The following is a 23,021-nucleotide window of genomic DNA, read 5'->3' as shown; positions in this document are numbered from 1 at the left end:
ATTCCCTCTCTGTTCCATTTTTTACAGCACAAGAATAAAAACATCCATTAATGAAAGACTTTAGAGAAAAGATTTTTTTTTTTCAGTTTGTTAGCTTCAATTCCCATTGCCTTTCTAAAAAAATAGCTGCCAATCTGAGGAAGAGTCAAGGCAGCCTAGAGAGCTGTCTCCCTCAGCATGCAGTTTTCTTAATATAGACGACAAATGCTGGGATTCACATACTCACATTTGAGGACCCGCTGTGTATTCCACTTAACAGCTAATAGTGAAATCCTCAGAGTAAAATTAAATGGAAAACAACCACAACAAGGAGTATTTTTTGTAACTCCTTAATAGATACCGATACAGAACACTTCTACCCTTCATTATAGCCCTTCCTAGGTCTGTATATCTAACTCTGCTTATAAATTCCTCTGCCATTCAACCATAAACTGAAACTTAATAAGGGGAGACATGTCTCCTACAGCTCTGCAGAGCCATCCTATTGTGCTACATCAGACCTGGGAACATCTAAATAACAGATAACGCCAACACAGCTGGAAGTCTGAAGAAAAAAGGACTTTTTTTTTTCTTTATTTAACTAATCAGTCAGTAATTATGAAGGGGAAAATAGCAAAAATAAGGAAAGGAGGAGATAAAGACTTTATCCCTTCATTATCTCTAGGGTCAAAAAAAAGTGTTAAAAAACAGCAGAGATTTTCAACCCAGCCTACATCCTATTGCACGTATTCATCCTTCAGGCTCTTTTCATGAAAGCTGGACTGCAGACTCACAAGTCTTCTGCAACTTTTGTTTACTCAATGGGATCTAGATCTTAAACAGTGAGTGGAGCAGGCAGAGTATAGGTGTATTAGATTATGTGAGACCATGCTGAATTTTTTTTGCTTGCTTGCTTGCTTTCACCCAGACATCTAAATATCACAACTATTTATGTAAGGGTTCATGCAAATACAGAAAAAACAAACAAACAAACAAAAACACATTATATTGAGGAAAGAGTTTACAATCCTAGTGTAAAGAATGAAGATTGCTAGGAAGGTATCAAGAGATGAGATGGGAGTGATCACAGCACACTGGTAATCTAATTGTTGTCATATTTTTTGCAGACATTTTGGAAGCAGCGTAAGAGACCTATCTGAAAAAGAGTAATGTAATGACTTTGCAGTAGTTGCTCCTACTGAGTGTGAGGAGCAGCATGGAAGAATTACAAATAGTTTTTTTATTATTATTATTAATTTTAACAAATGGCCAATGTATAGCCTGACCTGAGACAGGAGCTGACATCCTCCCAACAAACGAATTCATCACCACAAATTGGGTTCAGTGGGGAGCAGCATGTGGGTCGGCACTGGAGATCTGAGAGTACTGCCCTCTCAGCGCCGGCAGTCCTGTCACCTGCGCTCTCCTGCATGAGTGCTCCTGTTGATGCAGAAGAAAGTAGACTGGATGCAAATCAGGCTCTTTGAAATGAAGCTGCTTTCTCATTCCTCTTTCCTCCCCCACCTCACAGTGCTCCTGACATCCTCCAAATTTGGCGTAAAGCTAATTGTCCCTTCCCTCCAGGGACTCCACCAAACAATGCTGCTGTTGTCTCAGCCCTCCAATACCTCCACCCCAAGACTTGGCAAGGGAAGTGAAGAGCCTTTCTTCTACTTTGAAGAAACCAAACAATCTTCTAGCCCTTTTCTACTTGTGTTTTTTGTTAAATGAAATTTGACACTGCTTCTACCACTTTTCACCTGTATTGCCAAATAAGTCCGTTCTTTGAAAAAAACAACTGGCAGGCCATCATACAAGGAACATGCAAAATACGTAATGGGTACTAGTCAGTTCTTGTTCTTCCCAAAATTCCACCTAACTAGGACAAGTCTAGCAGAAATCCCACCACAACAGGGAAGGAAGTAAGGTTGGGGCAAACATTTGCTTTCTGTATGAAAGACACCCAAGTACTTAGAAGGAAACTTTCATGGAGTAAAGTGCTGGACAATTCACAGCTCCAGTTGAAGTAAGAGAGGTCTGGAGACAAAACTTTCTATGTCAAAGAGATACAGAGATAGAAGAGATACCTGGAGAAGAGGATGGTCTGTAGTAGGAAATGCTGCCAACCCCTCTCTTTTAAAGAAATCTTTCCATTGTTTTTGACACCGATCAATGCTAATTTCAATTTTTATTTTCTCCAAAGAGAGCACTGAAGAATTTTTTGTTCAGTTGTTGTCTGATAACTTTTTCATTTATCAGTAAGATATTACAGGAATTAGGTTTTTCAGCCACCAATTTGTTAATTTCTACAAGAAAGGAACTGGTGAGCAGTAATACATTTCATAGCTGTCAAATTACTTTCTTGCCCCTTCTGTAGTCTCATATTTTTGCATACTCTAGAAGTTGGTCATCAGATCTTTTTCATCAGAAACAAACAAAAAAACTCCTCCTCATGATTTTTTTAATTTATAGGAGGAAGTTGGAGATTTGGTGAAATTTACTGGTAATATAGATAGGTAGATAGATGTGGAAGGTCACTTTCAAATTCACATGAACAAAACTAAGATTTCTACTTACGTCTTTACCTGCATTATACCAGTGTCTGTGCTTGTGCAGTTGCCAGTGAAACATTAATGGACCTGGCTGAAAGTAAGCCCGTAACAATCAAACAGTAAAGCAAAAACAAAAACAACAACAACAAAACAACAACAAGAAAACACTGTATTATTATGTCTGCACTATGACCTGTTAGTTATATAAACTTATGTGGGAAGGTACTGAGAAACATATAACAAGTACAAAATCTAGGATCAGTTTTTTTCCTCAGCTCATCTGTGATTTTCCTTCTCATCTCAGAAACTTGTACATGTACAATATACCACCTGGAGGGCTTCTTACTTTGGTCTTTGAGATATGAAGAGGATATGAAACATTGTTCACAGAGAGCTCTTCCCTGGCAACACAGTTAAGAAGATTCGTTTGTGCTGTTGCACACACCACCTGCAGACTCATGTACACACAAGCATTTAGGGCTGGCTACTGATTTATGCATCATGGATCACAAAGAGATGAGAAAACAATGCAAGCTGAAGGAAGATGCAAGAGAATTGAAAGCTTAATGCCTTTAGGATGTCAAGACGATGTGCTTGGAGGTCTATATGTTCTCAAGACTCAGTGCTCATCCTGCTGCTCTCTGTAACTCTATGGTAGTTGTCCTCTCAGGCAATGCTGCCAGTTCAGTTGTTTTCACCCATCTCTGAATTAGCCAGTATTTCCACCTCACTGAAAATGGCATTGCCCTCAGTGCCTGTGGGCATTTAGTTTGGGAGATATATGTTTTGCTAATATGCTTATTTAAGATACTAAGATTAAAATGAACTCAAAACCAGAATAAACTGAAGGACTTATTTCCAGTATAACTTTCTAGAAACAAGTTTGTGTCGTATCTGGAAACAAAAACCTCATAGATCTACATTTATGTAGATTTATCTCTTTTTCATTTATGTACATTTTCATTTTCTCATTTCATTTTCTCATTTTCATTTTCTTACGTACATTTTCAATTTCATTTACTCTTTTCCGTTTATGTACATTTATCTCTTTTTCTCCCTCCTCTTTTTTTTTAGCGCCCTTCCAACCCCTACAATTCCATTCCAACCCCTACAATTCTGTGTGGTTCTCTTTAACCTGGAGATTACTTTTTCCACCAAGGTATTTTGCACTAAAACACCTTATAACAACTCTGTGCACACATACCAGGCTATTCCACTGTGGGCTGAGGACTCAGTAATGGGACAGATTTGTTCAAAAGCGAGTTGATGAAATGAAAACTAGCTGACTGACTACTGGTGTAGACCTTTCTGTAACTGTAATGTCTTATTACCTAGAGCTTCAAAAACTTAAAACTTGTATCCTACTGAGGGGAAAATACTTAAAAGTGCAAATCTGCACAAGCTCATTGGCCAATTTCTTAGGTGGTTACAGAGAAACAACAACAACAACAACAAAACAACAACTAACAAAACAAACAAACAAAACAAAGCAAAACAAAATAAAAAAACCTTCATTTGTACATCTGTATTTTTAGATAGAGTAGTGCTTTTCTTGTCAGACTCTGTAACTCTGCTAAGTTTTGAAGGAAGAAAAAAAATATGTGTGATGAACAGACGGAAAGAAATAGGACAGACTTGTTCTTATTGCCCAACTTATAGGTCTGTCGTGAAAGTATAGATGGATCATTATTAAATAAAAAATGTTTGTGCAACTCTGCCCAGAACTTGCTGCATTGGTGCTCATTCTTCTGTAACTCACTTATTAATCATCTAATTTCACTGTCTAGCAGAAATAGGGTACAGATCTACGTAAAATGAAGCCTTTTCAGTGCGGTTACTAAAGTGATTCATCAGTTTATGTAGCTTGATTGAAGAACTATTAATTCCTGAGACATGGTTGTAAGTAGGGACTTTTTTAGAATACCTTTTCTTCCCATGCAACACTAATCTCCAAAGTCAAAACTCACCTTACACAGCCTCTGAAGCTATTTTTATATGTCCAAAGTTAATCCAGCTCTGAGCTATGGTAATGATGACACATCCCTTTAACAGGCATGGAAGCTTTACTCTCTTCATTTTAAGACTGTCCCCAGCATTTATAATACCTACCAGGTGAATACCTGTTGCATATCTTGGATATCGGGCAGGCTAGTGTCTGATGGGGTGCTACCATCTTTGCTCAAAATTATCTCGTAGTTTAAATGAGTCAAAGATCCAAAGCAGTTTTCTTTTGGAGAAGGACAACATGGAATTTCATTTGTGTTTAAGCTCTAGTTAATGAACGTTAATTAACCAAGATGATTATATCATAGACTGGACACATGCATTTTTGATTAACCATGTTTAAAGAGCAAATCTTTGAGTCATGGGACAAGTATGTAAATAGCATTTACACTATAATTTGTAATTAATTAACATACATTTGCATTAATTAACACACATTAAAACAGACTGAAAGTTTATGAAACAGCCAGTGGCAAGTCCTTATATAATAGGCAATGCAAATTATGGTCTGGCAGTAATTAACAGTGTTAACTCTGTTGGAGAACAGAAAATAAAAATGATCTCACTGATTTAAACATAAAGTCCATCCAACTGAATAACCGAATCTCAAGCAATGACCAGGATGGTTCATTGCAGCATGTAAAAGGATATAGTGATACTGCTCCCAGGAACTTTCCCTGGTCTTATCCATGGACATTTTAGGGCTAGAATTGTATCCACAACTTTGTATTTAACTGTCTTGGAGTAATTTTTTTCAAGGAATTTCTCTAGCTCCTTTTTGAACCCATCTATGCTCTGGACTACCACAATGTCCTGTGGCAATTAGTTCCAGTTTCCTATATGCTGTATGAAATAATCCTTCCTTTTGTTCAGTTTGCTGCCTGGATGCACTTGATGTCCATCATCACTTTGTGTACACCTTTCCACTGCTATTCCTGACTTTACAAATCTCTGTTCTATATTCTTTCTCACCTTCTCATGGTGGCCTGCAGCTCCCTCACGAGGGGAGCGGAGGGGCAGGCGCTGAGCTCTGCTCTCTGGGGACAGCGACAGGACCCGAGGGAAAGGCATGGAGCTGGGACAGGGGAGGGTCAGGCTGGGGGCTAGGGAAAGGGTCTGCACCCAGAGGTGGTTGGGCACTGGGACAGGCTCCCCAGGGCAGTGGTCACAGCACTGAGCCTGCTGGAGTTGAAGAAGCATTTGGACAATGCTCTCAGACAAAGGGTCTCATTTTTGGGTGGTCCAATGACCATTGTGGGTCCCTTCCAACTGGGGATATTCTGTGATTCTGTGCTGTTGCTTCCTCGTGGTTGTGTGCTGTGTTTGGAACAGGGGAAAAGCGTTCAGAAATTGGATGATTCCAAGTGTTTACCTAGAGACATAATAGCATGGGAACAATGCTAAAGATTGAGAAAATGAAAGATATGTCCTATTTATATGAAGTATATATTTAAAGAGGATGATTCATGTTCATGAGCAACTAGGTATTTATAAGGTAATCCAGGAATCAAGATCAGGTGATAGCAGAGAGGAGGGGAGGATTTTCTCTGATTTAAGACTAGGTAATAATCAGGATTAGATACTGACATTAAACCATTGCAGTATACAAGTCCTTCAGAGTTAGCATATCCAAAAATCAGATTTTGCTTAATAATATATTAAAAATATTTAACATACATATCCATTTAGAAATATTACATGGTATAGGGACAGATATCTCCCCAAGTCTGTATTCACATATTTACATAAGTGTGTACATTTACATAATTTATATGTAAATAGTTATTCATTTATAGTTGGATTCTGATTCCCTTACTCACAACGAGTAATACTCTGCTCATTTATGATGCCTTTGCTATAAATAGAAAACTGACAAAAAGTATTATTCAACTTCTGTTCCAGTTTTATTGAGGGAATTTTTTGTTTTAAGGACAGAGGCAAAAGGATAACATCTTTATCTTGTGTCTATATGGCTCCATGTACCTTTGTAAATGAATATGTTTAGATGGTAGTTTTGAGGCTTTATTATTTAGTTATGCTACAAATATCAAAGTTTCAGATTAAAATAGCTACTGTCTGCTTTTATGTACACTCGGAAATAAGGTCATTACAAGAACTGAAAACATCCCAGCGCTCTGTCATAGGTCTGTCATATTCCATGTTTTTCTGTGTCAGTACTATGGTGAACATGAGATCTGGCATGCTGTATTCTGGTCCAGCCTTATTTCAGCTGTGCCAGCTGTAAAAGTTGCATGGGGACTGCGGGTGGGAGGCAGAAGCCAGGCACAGCCTGTGGGTGCTAGGTTGTCTCAGCAAGTTTTCCCGTGACAGTTCAGCAGGCTCCTGACCTCCAGACAACACACTAAATACATTCTGCTCCTGCGTAGCATGCATCTCCCCACAGCCACTGCTGCTGCTGCCCACTGTATTCCTGTGCCCTCGCCCCATGGCTGGGGCTGGCTGTGCTGCTCCTTGCTGGGGAGCATTGCTTTTCCTTGCCTCTGTAACTCAAGTTACATATAATGAAAATATGAGAAAACATTGCCAAATTGGCAGTGGCTGTTTGCTACCTTTTGCCCATGGCTATGGTCTCCTAGCATTTTACCAGAGCTGCTTTTATCATAGCTTCATTTTCCATGGTTTAATCTTTTTATACACCCATTGTCTTCAGCAGAGCTGACCTATAAATAGGGAGGCTTTTTTTCCAAGTGTAGACCATTCATCTCAATGGGATTTTTCCTAGGTGGCCCCAAACAGCCCAGGGAAAAGACTAACGGCCTAAAATAATAGTTCAGAGTGATGCAAAACATTCTGCTTTTCGTCCTGCACACCCCTTCCTCCCTTCCCATGACCCACAGACCCTTCTTGCTCTGAGGAAGTTCATGAGATTGTGATATAAGCATGGGTGACAAGACTGCATATTCCATACAGCTATTTTTCCCAACCATACTTTTTTTGGATGATTAACTCTTCATTTATGAAATTGTTTTCCGTGATAAAGTTAAATTCTTTGGCATATGCCCCAAAATAAACCCCTCTGAATAATACATATTTTAAGAAAAAAATACATAATGAATAATGAAGTTGCCATTTATTATTATTATTGCTTGTGTTCTAGTGCTTAAGGTTTGTTAGGTGTTTATAAAGTAATAGAGAATGAATGATCTTTCCTCTCAAATCTAGCTCTATCAAATTATCCTTTAAAAACGATTCTCACCCAGCCTACCCCTGTCCTGTGTTCCCGTGCTGTAGCACCAAATGATCACGTATCCAGGATGTCCCCAAGCTAACCCACACCCTTATTCTGGCTCCCCGATCCCATGCCCCAGGTGCAGCTGCAAGGCCCCTTGACCAGCTGTGTCTGGCCAGGAGGACAAGGGAGGCCCCAAGGCTGTGGAGCAGCTAGCAGGACAAGTGGACTCCCCTGCTGCAGATCTGCATCCCAGCAGGACCCTTGTCCCCCGATCCACTACTTCGAGGAGGCAATGGGCCACAGGAGCTTTGTCACGTGTCCAGATTCAGGGACAAAGCAGTGGGTGATGAAGATGGCAAGAGGTCTGAAAGTTTCAAAATCCAAAATTGGATTTAATGCAGTACAGGAGAACAAAGAAAGAATTCTGGGAAAAACAGCATTTCACGATTGTTTGAAGGCTGAAGCCAGGTTCACGCCAGGATTCCCGTCCTTCTGTGGCCTTGGTAAAGAGTACCCATATCTTAAGTATACATCTTCCCAGGTCCCTTGACAAGCTCTTGACGGCACACTAATAGTCCACATCCAGATCTCTGGGAAACACTCTAGTGCGTGGAAGAAAATGAGTCAGAAACAGAAAACTGGTAAGTGTGCATGTCTTACTGGACTTTGATTTGTTTGTTTTCTGCCTGTAAATGCATACTATGAAGATCTGAAGTGGTACTAGAAGATGATGCAGAGGAGAATGAGGGCAGTGGATGCGAGAAGGCATGTTTTTAAAATAAAAATAAAGTAGTCAAGCAGGAAGATAAGGAATGCGATGGGTACGCTTAGGAATGCAGGGCAGGAAATGGACTGTGAATTAGAGTCTTGACAATGGGGGGAAGGTACACACCATCCGTCATCGTCACTGTCAATGGTTAAAACTGATGTTGAGGGAAACATTGATCTATAATTTTGTCTTAAAATGTTAAGGCTAGAAAATCACATACTGAGAACAGGTGAACAAGTGAGTCATGCTGAAGCCACTTAAGCAGCAGACAAGGAAAGAAAACTCTTCTTAATGGAATCCAGTAACTATTAGCTGTCTTCCACGAAACTTGAGCTCGTATTGTACTGACTAATGTAAAGGTACCCAAGAAACCAAGCGCTCGAGGAGCTTCTGGCGTGAGAACCAGGTTATCTACAGCAAGCAATTCTGTGCTGCAAACAAGCTCTTTAAAGGGCAAATTCTAATAGAATGCCTTTAGAAATGTTGAAAAATCCAAATACAATGAACTGACAGGTCTGATAATCTGAATCTTTATGTTGGAAGCATTGGTTTTCTGCAGAAAGTACCTGTGTCAGATATATTTTTAGATAAGTTCTGCTATTTCGTTGTCTTGCTGACATTTTGTATTTCTCCAGTGGTGCCCATTACAAAATAATTGATGAGTACTAAATCGATGTATGCTAACTCCTGAGTCTATGATTCTATATCCCCGGTGACAGCAGCAGTGGTCAATATGTCTAGTTGCTTTTCAGAGTAGGAAGTACACAGAAGGGAACTGATTTTCTAACAAAAAGGAGATGGCTTCCAGACAAATTACAAGGATAATTTGAGTAGTCATGTGTGGAGCCAGTGGTTTGGACTCAATGATCCTCGGGGGTCCCTTCCAACTCAGCATAGTCTGTGATTCTGTGATTCTATGATTTACCTTTTTAATTTTGCTATTTGCAAGGGATTAGTAAGAGTAAAGGATATTGTTACAACAAGCCTGAATACCCCAGAACATGTTCTGTGTTTGGCTGTTCCTGGTGTGGGCAGTATCAAGCCATTGCAGGGTGCTGTCTCTGCTTGTTGTTGGCTCTGTACCCTTAGAAAGCCCAGAACCAAGGCCACAGCACCTTTTATCTGCATCTTAGGATGCTTGTTCTCCTAAGAAAGCATAAGCAAATGCCCTAAGGGAGACTGACAACTGTCAAACAATGTGTTATGAAACCTGAAGACCCAGCAGGGGAATTACATTTTAAGGCCAAAGTAACTTTAGTAAAAGAGCTGAACAAGGAGAGTCAGCCAGGCTCAGCACTGTGGTTGATCAGATTGGTGGTGGGAGGTACAGGGGAGAACAACAGAGAGCACGAGGAGCCTGCAAGATGGGAGCCTGCAACCCACCTGCCTGCAGCCAGCTGAGAGCCAGTGATGGAGCTAAAGCTCAGGGCTTAAACTCCTGGTGAGTTTTGTGGTGCCTTGGGGTATTTCAGCTAAGCTCTGATGTTGACATGTAACTGTGTCCTGGACAACCTATTTACCTATTTGTGGCAGCTGAGGGAGCAGTGCTGCAGTTGGTCACTGCATCTCACAACGAAAGAACCAAAAGCAGATCCAGGGCAAAGCATCTTTTGGTATATATATATATATTTTATATATTCTTATTATTATTTCAAAGCATAGGTGAGATACTGCTAGGAAATTTGCCTGTTGCAGATCCTGGGTATCACCTGAGCTTCTTAAGCACAACTGAAAGACTGTACAGGTTGCAGAAAGAAAGGGCTGGGCAGACACTGAAGCAGTCAGCAGCTTTGCTGGCTGAACAGAGCTGAGCAAAGCAGCACAGCACGAACAGCCGGCAGGAACAACAGCAGGAGGTTGTAACTGATGGCAGTGGCTAATGCTAAACCCGGCTAATGTGAACAATTGGTAGCAAATACAAGAACACTGCTTGTGTGAGTAGCTAAAGGCAAGTAGAGCATCCATCAAAAAAAGCATGGGAGAGCACAACTCCATAGGCAGCTTTACAGAGGCGATGCAAGGGGGAGCAGATTGCAAAACCTTCCAGGAACAGCGATCGATGGATCTGTCGCTTGAACATCTCCAGACCTGGACTGGAAATGGGACACCGTGACTTTCTCATTGTCTCACAAGCATTCAGAACTGTAGGATGGGAATGTGGTCAAAAATATTAGGAGAATAAACATAATTGCAGAGGATGAGGCCAGAATTCAATCTAGTTTGATATCTCTGGCAGCTCTGACAACAGATGCTTAGGGAAAGAGTGTGAAAACAGGGCAAGTGTGGAGTGACAAACCCCTGCTCTGTCCTCGCTGTGAGCAGAAGGGTTAAACCCTCAGCATTTTTCTGTTAGAAACAAACGTGCATAGGGACTGTATTTGGAGCTGATCAATCTTTTTCTGAATGCTTGTACGACTAGGAATATTATTCTTAGATTATTTTCTCCACAAAATCTCCAACCTGATAAATGCAGTTTTTCCGTATCTAGTTACTTATCAGGACAGAGCCAATCAGGATAACCTACTGTAATTCATTAAGGCTGACATCTTGTGGTTGCTTTTGGTATGCAGCCTTCAGAGTTTCTTACAAAAGACAGAATTTCTCCCTTGACTTAAATAGCTCTCTGTCACTGACTGTGCATTAGCTACACGATTCTGAGAATTACTCAGTATCCCCAACAGCAAGCTGAGAAAAGAAGCAGTGCTAGTATCAGAACTTACTTCCATTTCCCTTCATTGCTCCATATTTTTGTTTTGCCAACATACCAGAGCATTCCTACCATCGTGGTCATAGACCACCTTCACGTGTCTCTCTTAACATGTGGGTATTTAACAGCTCAAATGTTTTTAAAACTCTTAGAAATCCTACCCTTGTACACCAAACAAATTTAAAGGCCAATGGCTAGGGTAACAAGGGAGCAGGCTTTAGCCTGGAAGTCTCTTGAGTGATGCTCTCTGTCTTTTGGGAATTAAAAGCTACGAGAGCCCAGCTGGAGCAGCAGAATGTATGTAGTTAGCCCTGCCTTTTCTATACATTTTGTCAAGACAGGGACACAGAGGTACTCCCTCCCTAAGGTTTTGTTGTGTATTTTATTGTGGTGTTAGAGTAAAAGATGCACTGCCAATGTCTGCAAAATAGAATCCATTTCAGAGCACAAAATACTATTATTTCCAGTCCAGACAGTAGAATAATTGCTGGAACTTTTTGAAACTGTGGGATGGCTTGGTAATATAAGGCTAAATGTTCATACTCTACTGAATTTAAAGATAGAATTTTCTTGGACAGGCATTTGCAACTTTCACTATGTTGACACAAAGCTGGAAAGAAATTTGGGCATTTACCTAAAGCTTTACAACCTCCCATTAGTACTTTATTAGCTTATTCACAGACATCATCAGCTTCTGCAGCAACACCTTACAGGAGGCTTGGGGTACCAAGGGGAGTCCACCTGCATAGCACAAGCAGCAAGTATCAGAGAGAAAACAGATCAGTTGTCTTCATTTATTTCTGTGTTAAGTAAGATCAACCCAATGTTTTCTGATGAGTATTCTGATAAGTATTTCATTCATTTATTTGCTTGAGAAAAAAAAAAAAAAAAGAAAAAAAAAAAAGATTGCATTTCTTTGAACTTTTCTGCATGACAGAATTGAATGACAAGTAAAATCAGTCCAGTTTTAATATATTTCCATGATGGAAATTAGTTGTTCAGGAGAAAAAGGGAATAGAATAGATTTTGCTGTCCTTCAAAATAAAATTAATTCTAGAATGACAGCAAATACTGTCAGTCTGAAAGCATTTTTTTTTACAGTTGACGAAGACCTGAAATAGGGATAGATAATGAAAATCTCAGTGTAAGCTCTAAATTCGTAGCAAAACCAACCATACAGTTAGTTTCCTGTTCATTTGAAATATTCAGGTTGTTGTTCAGGATGCAATATAGCATTTCTGTGTTCACCTTGCAGGTTTCCTTATTGTGACCTCTGCTGAGTATAGAGATCATTAATTGCAGGACCTCAAGTCATGATTACTATTGCAGAGCTTCAAATATGCATGTTCTAGAAACATGAGAGAATATAAAGAAATTGCTATAATTATCTAGAGGAAGAAAAACTCACATCTGTAGACAGATGCAGCTGCACAGAATAAAGATGAGAACACAACTAACCAAAGATGTGGCAGGGAAAACAGATCGTTTGACATGACAGACAGCAAGACTGTCACACGGACAGTATCACCAAAGTTTGACAGACAAGGACAGAATAATTATAGACTTATTGCCCAAGCAGTTGTTTAAATATGCTCTTCGCTGATTCCGCATAGGCTGATAGAGAGAGGAGCACAAGGATTAGCAGAACAAAGGGTTGTGCCTATGTCTTCTTCACCCCGTGGTATTTTCTGCTCAAAAAGGCTTTGTGCAGAAGATGTGTTTTACCAAAATAAACATGATTCTGTTTTTTAATATGAGAGGTAGTTGTAATCTTTTCAATCCCCAGTGAAGATCTCACAAAGTTAAGGTCTATGGCATTACAAAAATAGTTCAAAGTATGTTCACTCTGATCCTTGAGCACTGTTGATTTTATTTTTTTTTTCAAGGCAGAATAAAACTTCCTTTTGAAAAATTAATAGGGAGAAATATAACAGAACTGTCAGAGTTGCTTCAGACCAGGAGCATGGATGTATTAGACAAAGAGAGAGAGCTAAAAACATATCTCTAAGTCTGGACACTTTATTACAGAGAAATTCCAGCAACTCAGCCTTAAGGAAATGCAGGTAGGAGTCAAGTAGAAATAACTGCTCCACAGAGAATAGAAATGGATGCTGAGGAAACTGTAATCGATGGTCTTTTAGTTTAGAGACATTGTTGAGAGTCAGCATAAATCATGTAGGTATTGAAAATAAATAATAACATTTTAACCTCATGTTATTACAGAAATAGTTCTAAATAGAATTAAAACAAATTAGGAAAGGTCTGTTTTTGCTGTATTTTGCACAGAAAGAGAAACCAGGGGTTAGTAAAGTTTGTATAGCACAGCAGAAAAAAAAAATAGAAAGAATTCAATAGCTCAAGAGTGCAGATAGATAAAATAAAAACTGAAAAAAATGAGTGGGGTTTTCTCTGCTGTCCTGACCCGCAGCTACTTACTTGCCACTTGGCAGAACCAAAGCAACTGCAGTGCTTTCAGAACCTTCTCTGAGGAAATCTCCCTCCTCAGTGAATCTCTTTACAGTAAAATGAAAAGAAACACAGTCAAAATATACACAATTTGTGATTTTCTAGACCATAGCTTTCAGTATTGTTGGGGAACTTAGTTAATCCATTAAAAAAAAATATTAAAAGGGGTTTAAGAAATCCAATTAAGTGAAATATAAAACCATTTATTTATTTATTTATTTTTCCATAGGACAATGTTCCTCAAAAATAAGAGAAGATATAGAAATAATATACCTTATTTTGTAAAATATGCTACATGTTATTATTATTGCTATTACTACAACCATTATTATTATCACTTTTTCACCTATAACACGAACAGTGAGGCTCAAAACTCAAACATGAACACAGCCAAATTCACACTTCATTTGGCAGTGGACATAAAAATGTAGACAAAATCCATATTATTACTATTTTCTTATAAATCCCAACAACAAAAAAGTAAGGCTGCATTGATTGTTTTTAAGATGGATATGCAAATGAAATGATTGATTTCCCGTCAAGGTAACAGACAAAAGTGAAACAACTCAATGCTCCATTTTCTTATTCTCAATACTATTGGCAAGAAAGCTAAAGATAGATTTTTGTGATAGAAAAGCATCTGGAAAAGCAATGATTCATTTATATGGATTCATTTATATAAAAATATTCATTTATATTTATAAAGCCTATCTACCCCATGATACACAGCTATTAGATCCCAATTAAGTTTCTGTAAGTCTAACCGTAGCAGTGTTTTACACAGCCAGATGTACTAAAAAGTGGTGGCATGAATTCTTGTATCGTACAGACATGCAGCAGTGGGATTCCCAGAGGTCCATATGGGTTCGTCACCACTTCCACCACTGGGGTTAGGTGTGGTTCTGTGTCTGGAGCGGTCTGAGATGGTTTCCTCAGTCCCCTATGGACTTGCTTCCATGAGTGTCTTATATTCCCTGGCAGCACCGCAGGAATGAGGAAGGAGCAGGTCTCTGAGTTAAGCTGCCCTCAGCTATCATTCTGTGAGCCCTTCGTCTTTAGTAGGAGATGCAGGCAGTTTCCAACCTCGGGCTGTGGCACAGCCTGCAGGGAGCACATGGCTGTTGGGGAAAGTGGCTCCAAGCCACATTCAGATGTGCTGGCTCCCAATACGGCAATACAGCAGGCAAGAACATCTCTGCTGGCAGAGCTTGAAGTGAACCAAGGCCAATGGAGCTGCAGGGGAGAAGCATATCCAATCATGCCTCCATATCCAGAGTATCCTTTAAAAATACCATATTCCTCTGGTTTATTCCTTGATGAAATGTGACAAATCACACTATCTGCTTCTTCAGTATGAGTGCCAGACAAAAAATAAAAAATTATCCTACTCTTTTACTTATTTTTAAAGATTTTATTTTAAAGATTTTATAATATTTTCTCTCTGAAGAGATCTGACATTTCTCTCAAGTAGTCCTGTCTCGTAGTTTGCCAATAATTAAAGAGGGTGAAGTGAAGCTGAACTTTAGAAGGCTCTCCTTCTATATATATATATATTTTTTAATATTTTTTGGTAAAAGGAGAAAAGATAATATAGTTGAAATGCATTTACTCACACTTTAATTTTTTGTATCCGGTAGATGCCAGAAAGGTCCAGTTTAGGATTGGACATTAGGGCTTAGCACTGTCCAGAGAAGTCTCTTTGTGAGGACCTAACAATCCAGTGACATTCAAGATATAATAAAAATGAGATGCAAGGTTCACTGAAGTCACACCGAAGTCATAGTGCCACAGATTTGTCTGGGGATTTAGAAACAGAAATATCAATTTCTCTCTTTCTTCTATGCTGTAGGCCAACTAGCTTAGAGATTTAATAATTTGGTATATCTGTGTCAAGAATGTACAGAGGAAAAACAGACCAAAAGAGCAGAAGGTTTTTATTTTTATTTAGTTTTGCATTCCCTTTCTGACAACAATTTGTAATCCTCCAAATCCTGAAAAGAAAAAAAAAAAATCTCTGAAGAAAGCCTGGCAAAATAAATGCTGTGAGCTCCACAGCTTTAATTGTTGTGATGCTATTATCTTTTGGGAAAGGAACATAGCCTGGCTCTGCTCTCCCCGGGGAATGCTGAAGACTACCGGCAGTCAGTTTCCTGTAAAATTCAGGGACACTGCTTCTCTCACGGGAGTAATAATTGATTTGATTTCATTTGCTGTGAAAGACAAATTTCACCAACTGCTTTTAGGACTGAACATGGCATCCGTAGATATGTGAGTGCATGCGATAGATACGCTCGTGCCTGCTTATCTCAGCATTGATGGGAACTCTGCTGACTGCATTCAGTGAATAAATGACTCGAAGGCTTTCAGTAAGCTGGGAACCTTAAAATTTCCTTGGAATGGTGTATCTTGCTTGACACCAAGGAAATTAATAAAATACAGAAGCATTATTGATGACAGCTGTTATGGTGTAACTACTTTTAGCTAATATTACTACTTTCAAGTAATTTCAGCTACTTGATAGTTCTGGTTTTGAGACCTAGGCTTACTATAGAAAGAATCAGACACCCCCAGAAGGTGCTTCTTCCTCGTATAACACCAATTTCTACACCAGATGGAGTTAATTACCACCCGGAGGTTCCTAATTGACCTTTCTATGGCAGTCAATACAGGCTGGACAGTAGTAGTACCACTGGCAAAGCACACTGTTCAGTTAGTTATTTCCCAGGACACACTAATAGCTTGTAGGGCTGAGTTGAGTCTTATTTGGGGGGATGAGGTCTACTGAAGAAGTTCACAAGGAAAGGAAAGGAAAGGAAAGGAAAGGAAAGGAAAGGAAAGGAAAGGAAAGGAAAGGAAAGGAAAGGAAAGGAAAGGAAAGGAAAGGAAAGGAAAGGAAAGGAAAGGAAAGGAAAGGAAAGGAAAGGAAAGGAAAGGAAAGGAAAGGAAAGGAAAGGAAAGGAAAGGAAAGGAAAGGAAAGGAAGGAAAAGGAAAGGAAGGGAAAGGAAGGGAAAGGAAAGGAAGGGAAAGGAAAGGAAGGGAAAGGAAAGGAAAGGAAAGGAAAGGAAAGGAAAGGAAAGGAAAGGAAAGGAAAGGAAAGGAAAGGAAAGGAAAGGAAAGGAAAGGAAAGGAAAGGAAAGGAAAGGAAAGGAAAGGAAAGGAAAGGAAAGGAAAGGAAAGGAAAGGAAAGGAAAGGAAAGGAAAGGAAAGGAAAGGAAAGGAAAGGAAGACCCTGAGGCCATTTATGCACCCTTCAAAACAGCTGGGTGAATCTAGAGTCTAAGACAGCCTCTGAAAGTGATACTGAAATTTGTGATCGCTGATGCTGAACACTGAGATCACATTACTACTGTCTGGTTTGCTCTGGATTTTCCTTCCCTGAGTTTTTATAGTCAGCCAAAGGAGATGTTAGACTTCAGGAGATGCTTTTCCTGATATACTTCTTCCTGCTGTGGTGGAAAGAGCAAGGCTTAAAAGCTGCAATACGTCCTATCAGTTTGGGAGTGTCTTGGCAAGTAGAATGATTTTGTGTAAGAAAACATGAAACAGAGACAAAAAAATGCAGGAGCAAAATTAAAGTCAGGGTAGCTTGGCTTGTGATCTTCCCTGATGAGTCAGGGAAAAGGGTCTTGTTCTTCCTACCCTGATGAGGTCCAAGTCACCTAGCTGGATGGCAGGTATCATTAAATAGGTAGCAGAAGACCCTGTATTTAAGTCACTGAACCCATTGAGGGTCTCAAAAGATAAGATAAAGATAAAAGATTTATTTAGAAAGGATATATATTCTCGAGTTTCCTTGCTTCAATTACTATGATGAGCAAAGGAAAACATCGGTTGTTCACGTGTCCTCATTCTATAATGAGGTATATCCAGAATCACATGCACAAGGGAAGGGTCCTCAAGAGGTCATTTAATTCATTCTTTACCTAGAAATTAGAGAAAGTTCTAAACATAGAATGACCTTAGACCTGAAGTTCTATGAAACTCAGAATAAAAGGAAAAAGCTTTGGACTTACATCATCACTGTTTAATGGCACGTTGATACTGTTTGTTTCTATTAACACCATCAGCAGCCTTTGGCAAAGCTGAATGATTGGTGTTGCTGACTTCTCTACAGAATAAGACTGAGGGTAAAATTGCCTTATACTGTTTATTTTACTTAGAAAGAACTCCCATGTGATTCTTTTTCGAAGAAACACTTGAGCATGAAGCCATTCTGTATTTGATCCTTTTTAACACCAATTAAATAAGAAAGAGAAAAGGTCAATTATAACCCATTTTGAACCAGCAGAGGTAGACTGTGACATAGGATGGATTTCAATTCTATGAATAATGTGATGACACCTCTTTTATATCCTATTGCTTGGTCCATCATCTCTCTCTCTCCTTGGCCAGAAGAAACTTGATAAAGTCAAGCTGGGGTAACATACTTGTTGAAAGGGCTCCCCTACTCCATGAAGTATTTGCAGCAAAACACATTTCTCACATAATATTTTTAAAAAGCATTTAGTTTTTGTGCTCTAAAAAGTGGACATAGGAATCATTTTTCATCTTACACCTAAGCCTCCTCACTTAGACAAACTGCTCTGAACGAGTGTCGCAGGTGAATATTGTCCTGGCAACGATGGCATGCAGGCATGGAAGGGAAGAAGGAGGAAAGCGCAGAAAGACCCAAGTGCCTGAACCCTATGAACAAGGGAAGAACAAAGTATTGTTTCTAGAACACAACAATAGGCTCATTTGCTCGTCTGTGGAGGATAGGAAAAACACCCACACGGATTTAAAAATGCTGGGTGAGAGCACATGCTATCCCAGGTGGGAACCTTCATGCCATGTAAGACCATGGCTCTGTCCGGCTTCTTGTGTCTGACCATGGTGAGTATGGTGGCTTCTTGTGTCCGACGATGATGAATATGTTCTCCTACCAACCCTCGTGTACTCTGATGGAGTTTATGGAGCAAGGTGTGTACATTGTGATTCTTTACTTGATTTCCTCTCCCATTCATAGTTCAGTGACTGAGTCAGATTGCACCGAAACCCATCATGCAAAAAATCTGCTGATGGCCCAGCACTCCATGAACTGCTTAATCTTTGTTGGAATCCACTTGACACACTGGTCTCCACAGTTCATTTGTTTTAAGCTTGTTGCCTGTTAACTTCATTTCCTAGTCCCCTTCCCCATGCTGTGTATCTTTATCACATCCACTTTAGCCTACTCTTTTCACATGAAAGTGTCCTAGACTTGTTTGCTGTTTCTCACAGACAGGCCATTACACATAACTGGCCATTCTTCTTGCTTCTTTGTAGCTTCTCAGAAGGAATAAAACCTTTCTGCTGAACCAGATTGTGCTGACCCAGAAATGTCCACGGTATTCAATATATGTACCATTTTTCTGCTAATTCATTTCCTGGTAATCTCTAGAGCAGTCATCTTTTCCTTTCTTCTTTCCTATATTTTATATTTTTTTCCTGGATGTTTACACGTTGATATACTTCTCAAACTGTCTAGAAAACAATACTGATATGCCTGGCTTCTGAGATTCTGCTTAAATCACAGGACGTTATGTCACAATTTTCAGTCCCTGGTTCTGATTTCTGTTTTTTGCCTCTCTTTGTGTGTGTGAATCCTGGTAATATAACAAGAAGTTTGCAGCAAAAAATAGAGAATATATTAGAAAATGGGAGTAGAGTTGGTGAAATAAATAAATAAATAAATTCTTGAGCCTCTGTGTATGTATGAAAGATCTCTAGCAGACATTGTCCAGGTATTAAAATAATGGGAACTGAAGTTGAAGTGCCACCTTTGTGTTCACAGGGCACTTTAGGACAACTAATTGTACTAGGGAAATTGCTGTGCCATGTGGTGTCAGTGTGAGCCCTGAGGTATAGATTATAAATTACATATCCTAGAACATAGCAGCACATCCTGAGTGCTGCCTGTGCCTCACTGTAAGCACTTCTCAAAGAACCGAGACTGTACTGATTTTACAGTAATAATTGGGAACTGCTGTGGTTGTGACATTCCCTAGCTGAAGCATCTCCAGGATGTTTTGGCTCGATTACCAGACCATCCAATAATATTTCCAGACAAAACTTGTAGTTTTCCACTGCATTAGAGAATCCTTTTAAGTCTGAGCTTTATTTATTAATTACATTTGAGTAAACATTAAACAACAGTATATGGAACAATGAACTTTGTCTCGCTTTTCTCCTTCAAACATTCAGGCTTTCAAGAGATGCCCATTGCACTTAAGAATTAAAACTGATACTGCTTTTAGTCTCTGCATCCTGCATCATGAATGCCTGCAAGTGAGTTAATTGGAGAATACAACCTAAGTTTAATCTTCATATTTAGTTCATATTTAATTCTGAAATAAGAGTTGGTGTGCCTAGAGCAGATAGTCCTATTATTACATTTTGGATAGATTTGCACTACTGTTACTTGTACTTTCCTTATGCAGTCGCTGCTAATATTGTGTATAATTCACATATTACTTTAATATAGAACTATACTCTTTTTCTTTTCTAAGTTCTTAAAGTCTTAAATCCAGGGACACTTCCATCAGAGGTGGATTTGTTTTTCATTAACTCACTTTTTTTAGTATCTCATAATCTCTGTCACATACCTCATAGCCTGTATCACCTATCTCTGATCTGCAACTTGTATCTTCTGCTTTCACAATCTTGAATGCTGGAGTTTTACTGTCTTTCATTTAAGTAAGCATTACCTTTGTATTTTGTAAACATAGATGAATTCAATCAGGAAGTCTTGCAAGTGAAAGGAATCAACATCAGGTTAGTACCTACACCACTGAATCAGTTTTCATCTCCCAAGTTTCATCACCCAAGTGTTCTGAGAAAATTGGCAGTGTTAATTGCCAAGAAACTGGCACTTGATATAAATAACCCTGCAGAAAGCCCCAAAGCATTTTTTTTTCTGAGATAAGATGAAACACATCTAATAAGCAACTGTCACTGAAGTAGAGATACCCAGTAAGTTACCTACAAAATGACACCCCCCAGAAGCCAAAAATAAAGTAAACATGTAAATATTTGTACAACTCACAGCTGAAGAAAGAAATCATCTCAAACCATGAACAATTACAATGTCAGTATTCATATTATGTAGAAATAACATTTTTTCATGTTACAGAGTTGTAAAACCAACAGATTCAAATACTGTCATTCCTAATTAAAACTGAAAAATACTCTTTCCGTCACCAATAAAAAAAAGCTTGAGAACCAGATGGGCTTTGCAAGACTCTTGAAGGTTGATATGCAGACTATTAGACCAATGCAGCCAACGAATGCCAACGATTAAGGTCTTTCCATCTAAATGCCCTCAAAAATCTTAACTTTCTCACTTTTAGATGGAATACCTCAACAGCTATCACCTGCCAGAGGAGTTCAAGCTGTCATCTGGGTAGCTAGAAGATTTTTGAAGACCAGACAGTGCCACTGTATCTTTTTTTTTAAGATAATTTGGCAAGTTAGCAATCAGTAAATCTGAACTTACATTTGATTTGTTTTATTTATTTTTTTCCTCTTGTTGAAGGCTGTCTTCAGAATTTAAACAACCACCCTGTTTTCATCTGCTAGCTGTAAACTAAGACTGATTTTGATGAAGTGCAAACTTTCATTTATCATCAGGGTGTATTCAATTCATAAGTCTTGTCTGCACATTTAACATCCCAATTGCCTTTTAAAAATCTGTGAAATATGAATCTGATAAAGGAACTGATAATCTAATAATTTCTTAGAGTAGACTGGAGTTGAATGACCGCATTAGTTTGAGATGGGATCTTACTACCACAGGACACAGCTTTTTTTTTTTTTTTTTTTTTTTTTTTTTTTTTTTTTTTTTTTTTTTTTTTTTTTTTTTCCCAGCTAGCAGAGTTCTAACTCAGTTATCATTACATGGAAGCCAATTGATGTCTGACTGTCTTTGCTACCCCTTCTGAACCTTTTTCAATGCCTAGAGATTTTTTTCGCCAACTTATCATGGTGGAGTCATTGGAACATGTAACAGGTATTTTGCTCCATTATCTTAATGAAACACTGTACAGAATGAAACAATAAAAAAATTACACAGAATCAGATGATAGATCCCTGTGGATTCCCATACACTTCCTTGCATATGGAAGTTAGTCATTAATAACAACTTGCTGGGGTGTGATTACCTCACCTTTTAGGATAATGTATGTCATGGCATTTTCACGTAACACATAGTTCCTTTGTTTGTCAAGATTACATTAAATAACACCTGAAGCATTAGTAAGGGTGAAATACTTAACTTTTAATGCTTCTGCACATTTGATAGCAGGTATTGTCCTGCCAGAAATAAGTAATAAAGTGCAGTGATGAAATGCCACCGCCTGTTACTGACGGACTCGTGCTGCAGGTGTTTCCCTGTGGAGGCTCCGGTGCCCACAAGCAGCTTGTTCTGCCACTTCTGCTGGGACCGAAGTTACATGGACTTGTTTTACCCGGTGTTCATCTGTCGTTGCAGCTGGCAGCGACAACTGAAACTAAAAAGGAAGGCACAGTAACTTATGCACACTTGTTTATTGCTTCTGATGTCTTGGTCTACGTTATCGATAGCATTAAATGACGATTATTGTTATCATTTTTAAGTTTACAGCGCCTAGATCTCCCTTTCCCCGCGTTTACTCCAGGCGGGCTAACGAATCCCACCACACCTCCACCCTCCCCTCAGCCCCTCGGCCCTCCCCGCGCCGCCATTTCCCTGCGTGCCCCGGCCCGCCCCGCATGCGCAGAGGGTCGGGGGCCGGCAGCGGCCCGGGCAGCCTGGGCGCCGGCACCGGCACCGCCGCCATGGGCTGAGGGCGGCGGGGTGGCGGCGGCGGCGGCAGGGGGGGGTTGTCGGCGGCGGCTCCGAGGATGGAGAGAGCCATGGAGCAGCTCAACCGCCTCACCAGGTCCCTGCGCCGCGCCCGCACCGTGGAGCTGCCGGACGGTAGGAGGAGGAGGAGGAGGAGGAGGAGGAGGAAGGGAAGGGGAAGGGAGCGGCCGCCTCTCGCTGCCCGCAGCCCGGGCACCGCAGCCTGGAGCCCGGCTGTGGCGGGGGGCGCCCCGCGGGGCTGAGCCCGGGGACGTGGCTCGGGAGGACGGGAGCTGGCTCCCTCCGGGGAGGTCTCGCTTTGAGCTAACCGGGGCCGTTTCCCCGTTTCCTTCTCCTTTTCCTATCCCCGCTGCCCGCCCCCAGCGCCGTGGGTCCCGGGCAGCCGCTGCTCGGTGGCACCGGGCCTCGGCTTTCGGCCGGGATTTGTGTCCTGGGATAGGTGCTGGCTGGCTGGCGATGGCAAACCTCTTCTCCTCTTCTTTGTCTGACG

General features: G+C 40.1%; 1 protein-coding gene across 2 annotated transcripts in view; it reads left to right on the top strand.

Annotated features, from left to right (window-relative positions):
* The first annotated feature begins 22,467 nt into the window (after positions 1-22,467).
* The window catches only part of HACE1 (HECT domain and ankyrin repeat containing E3 ubiquitin protein ligase 1), a 49,049-nt gene continuing 48,495 nt past the window's right edge, over positions 22,468-23,021 (top strand). For both annotated transcript variants that reach the window (XM_084514210.1, XM_084514209.1), the window contains exon 1: positions 22,468-22,645. In XM_084514210.1, coding sequence (XP_084370336.1) covers positions 22,570-22,645 — 76 coding nt within the window. In that variant the 5' untranslated portion in view covers positions 22,468-22,569. The remainder of the gene's footprint in view (positions 22,646-23,021) is intronic.

This window comes from Aythya ferina (genome assembly GCF_964211825.1).
Source record: "Aythya ferina genome assembly, chromosome: 3".
NCBI classification, from domain to species: Eukaryota; Metazoa; Chordata; class Aves; order Anseriformes; family Anatidae; genus Aythya; species Aythya ferina.
Note: the sequence above shows the minus strand (reverse complement) of the source record. Positions and strands in the feature narration are given on the sequence as shown.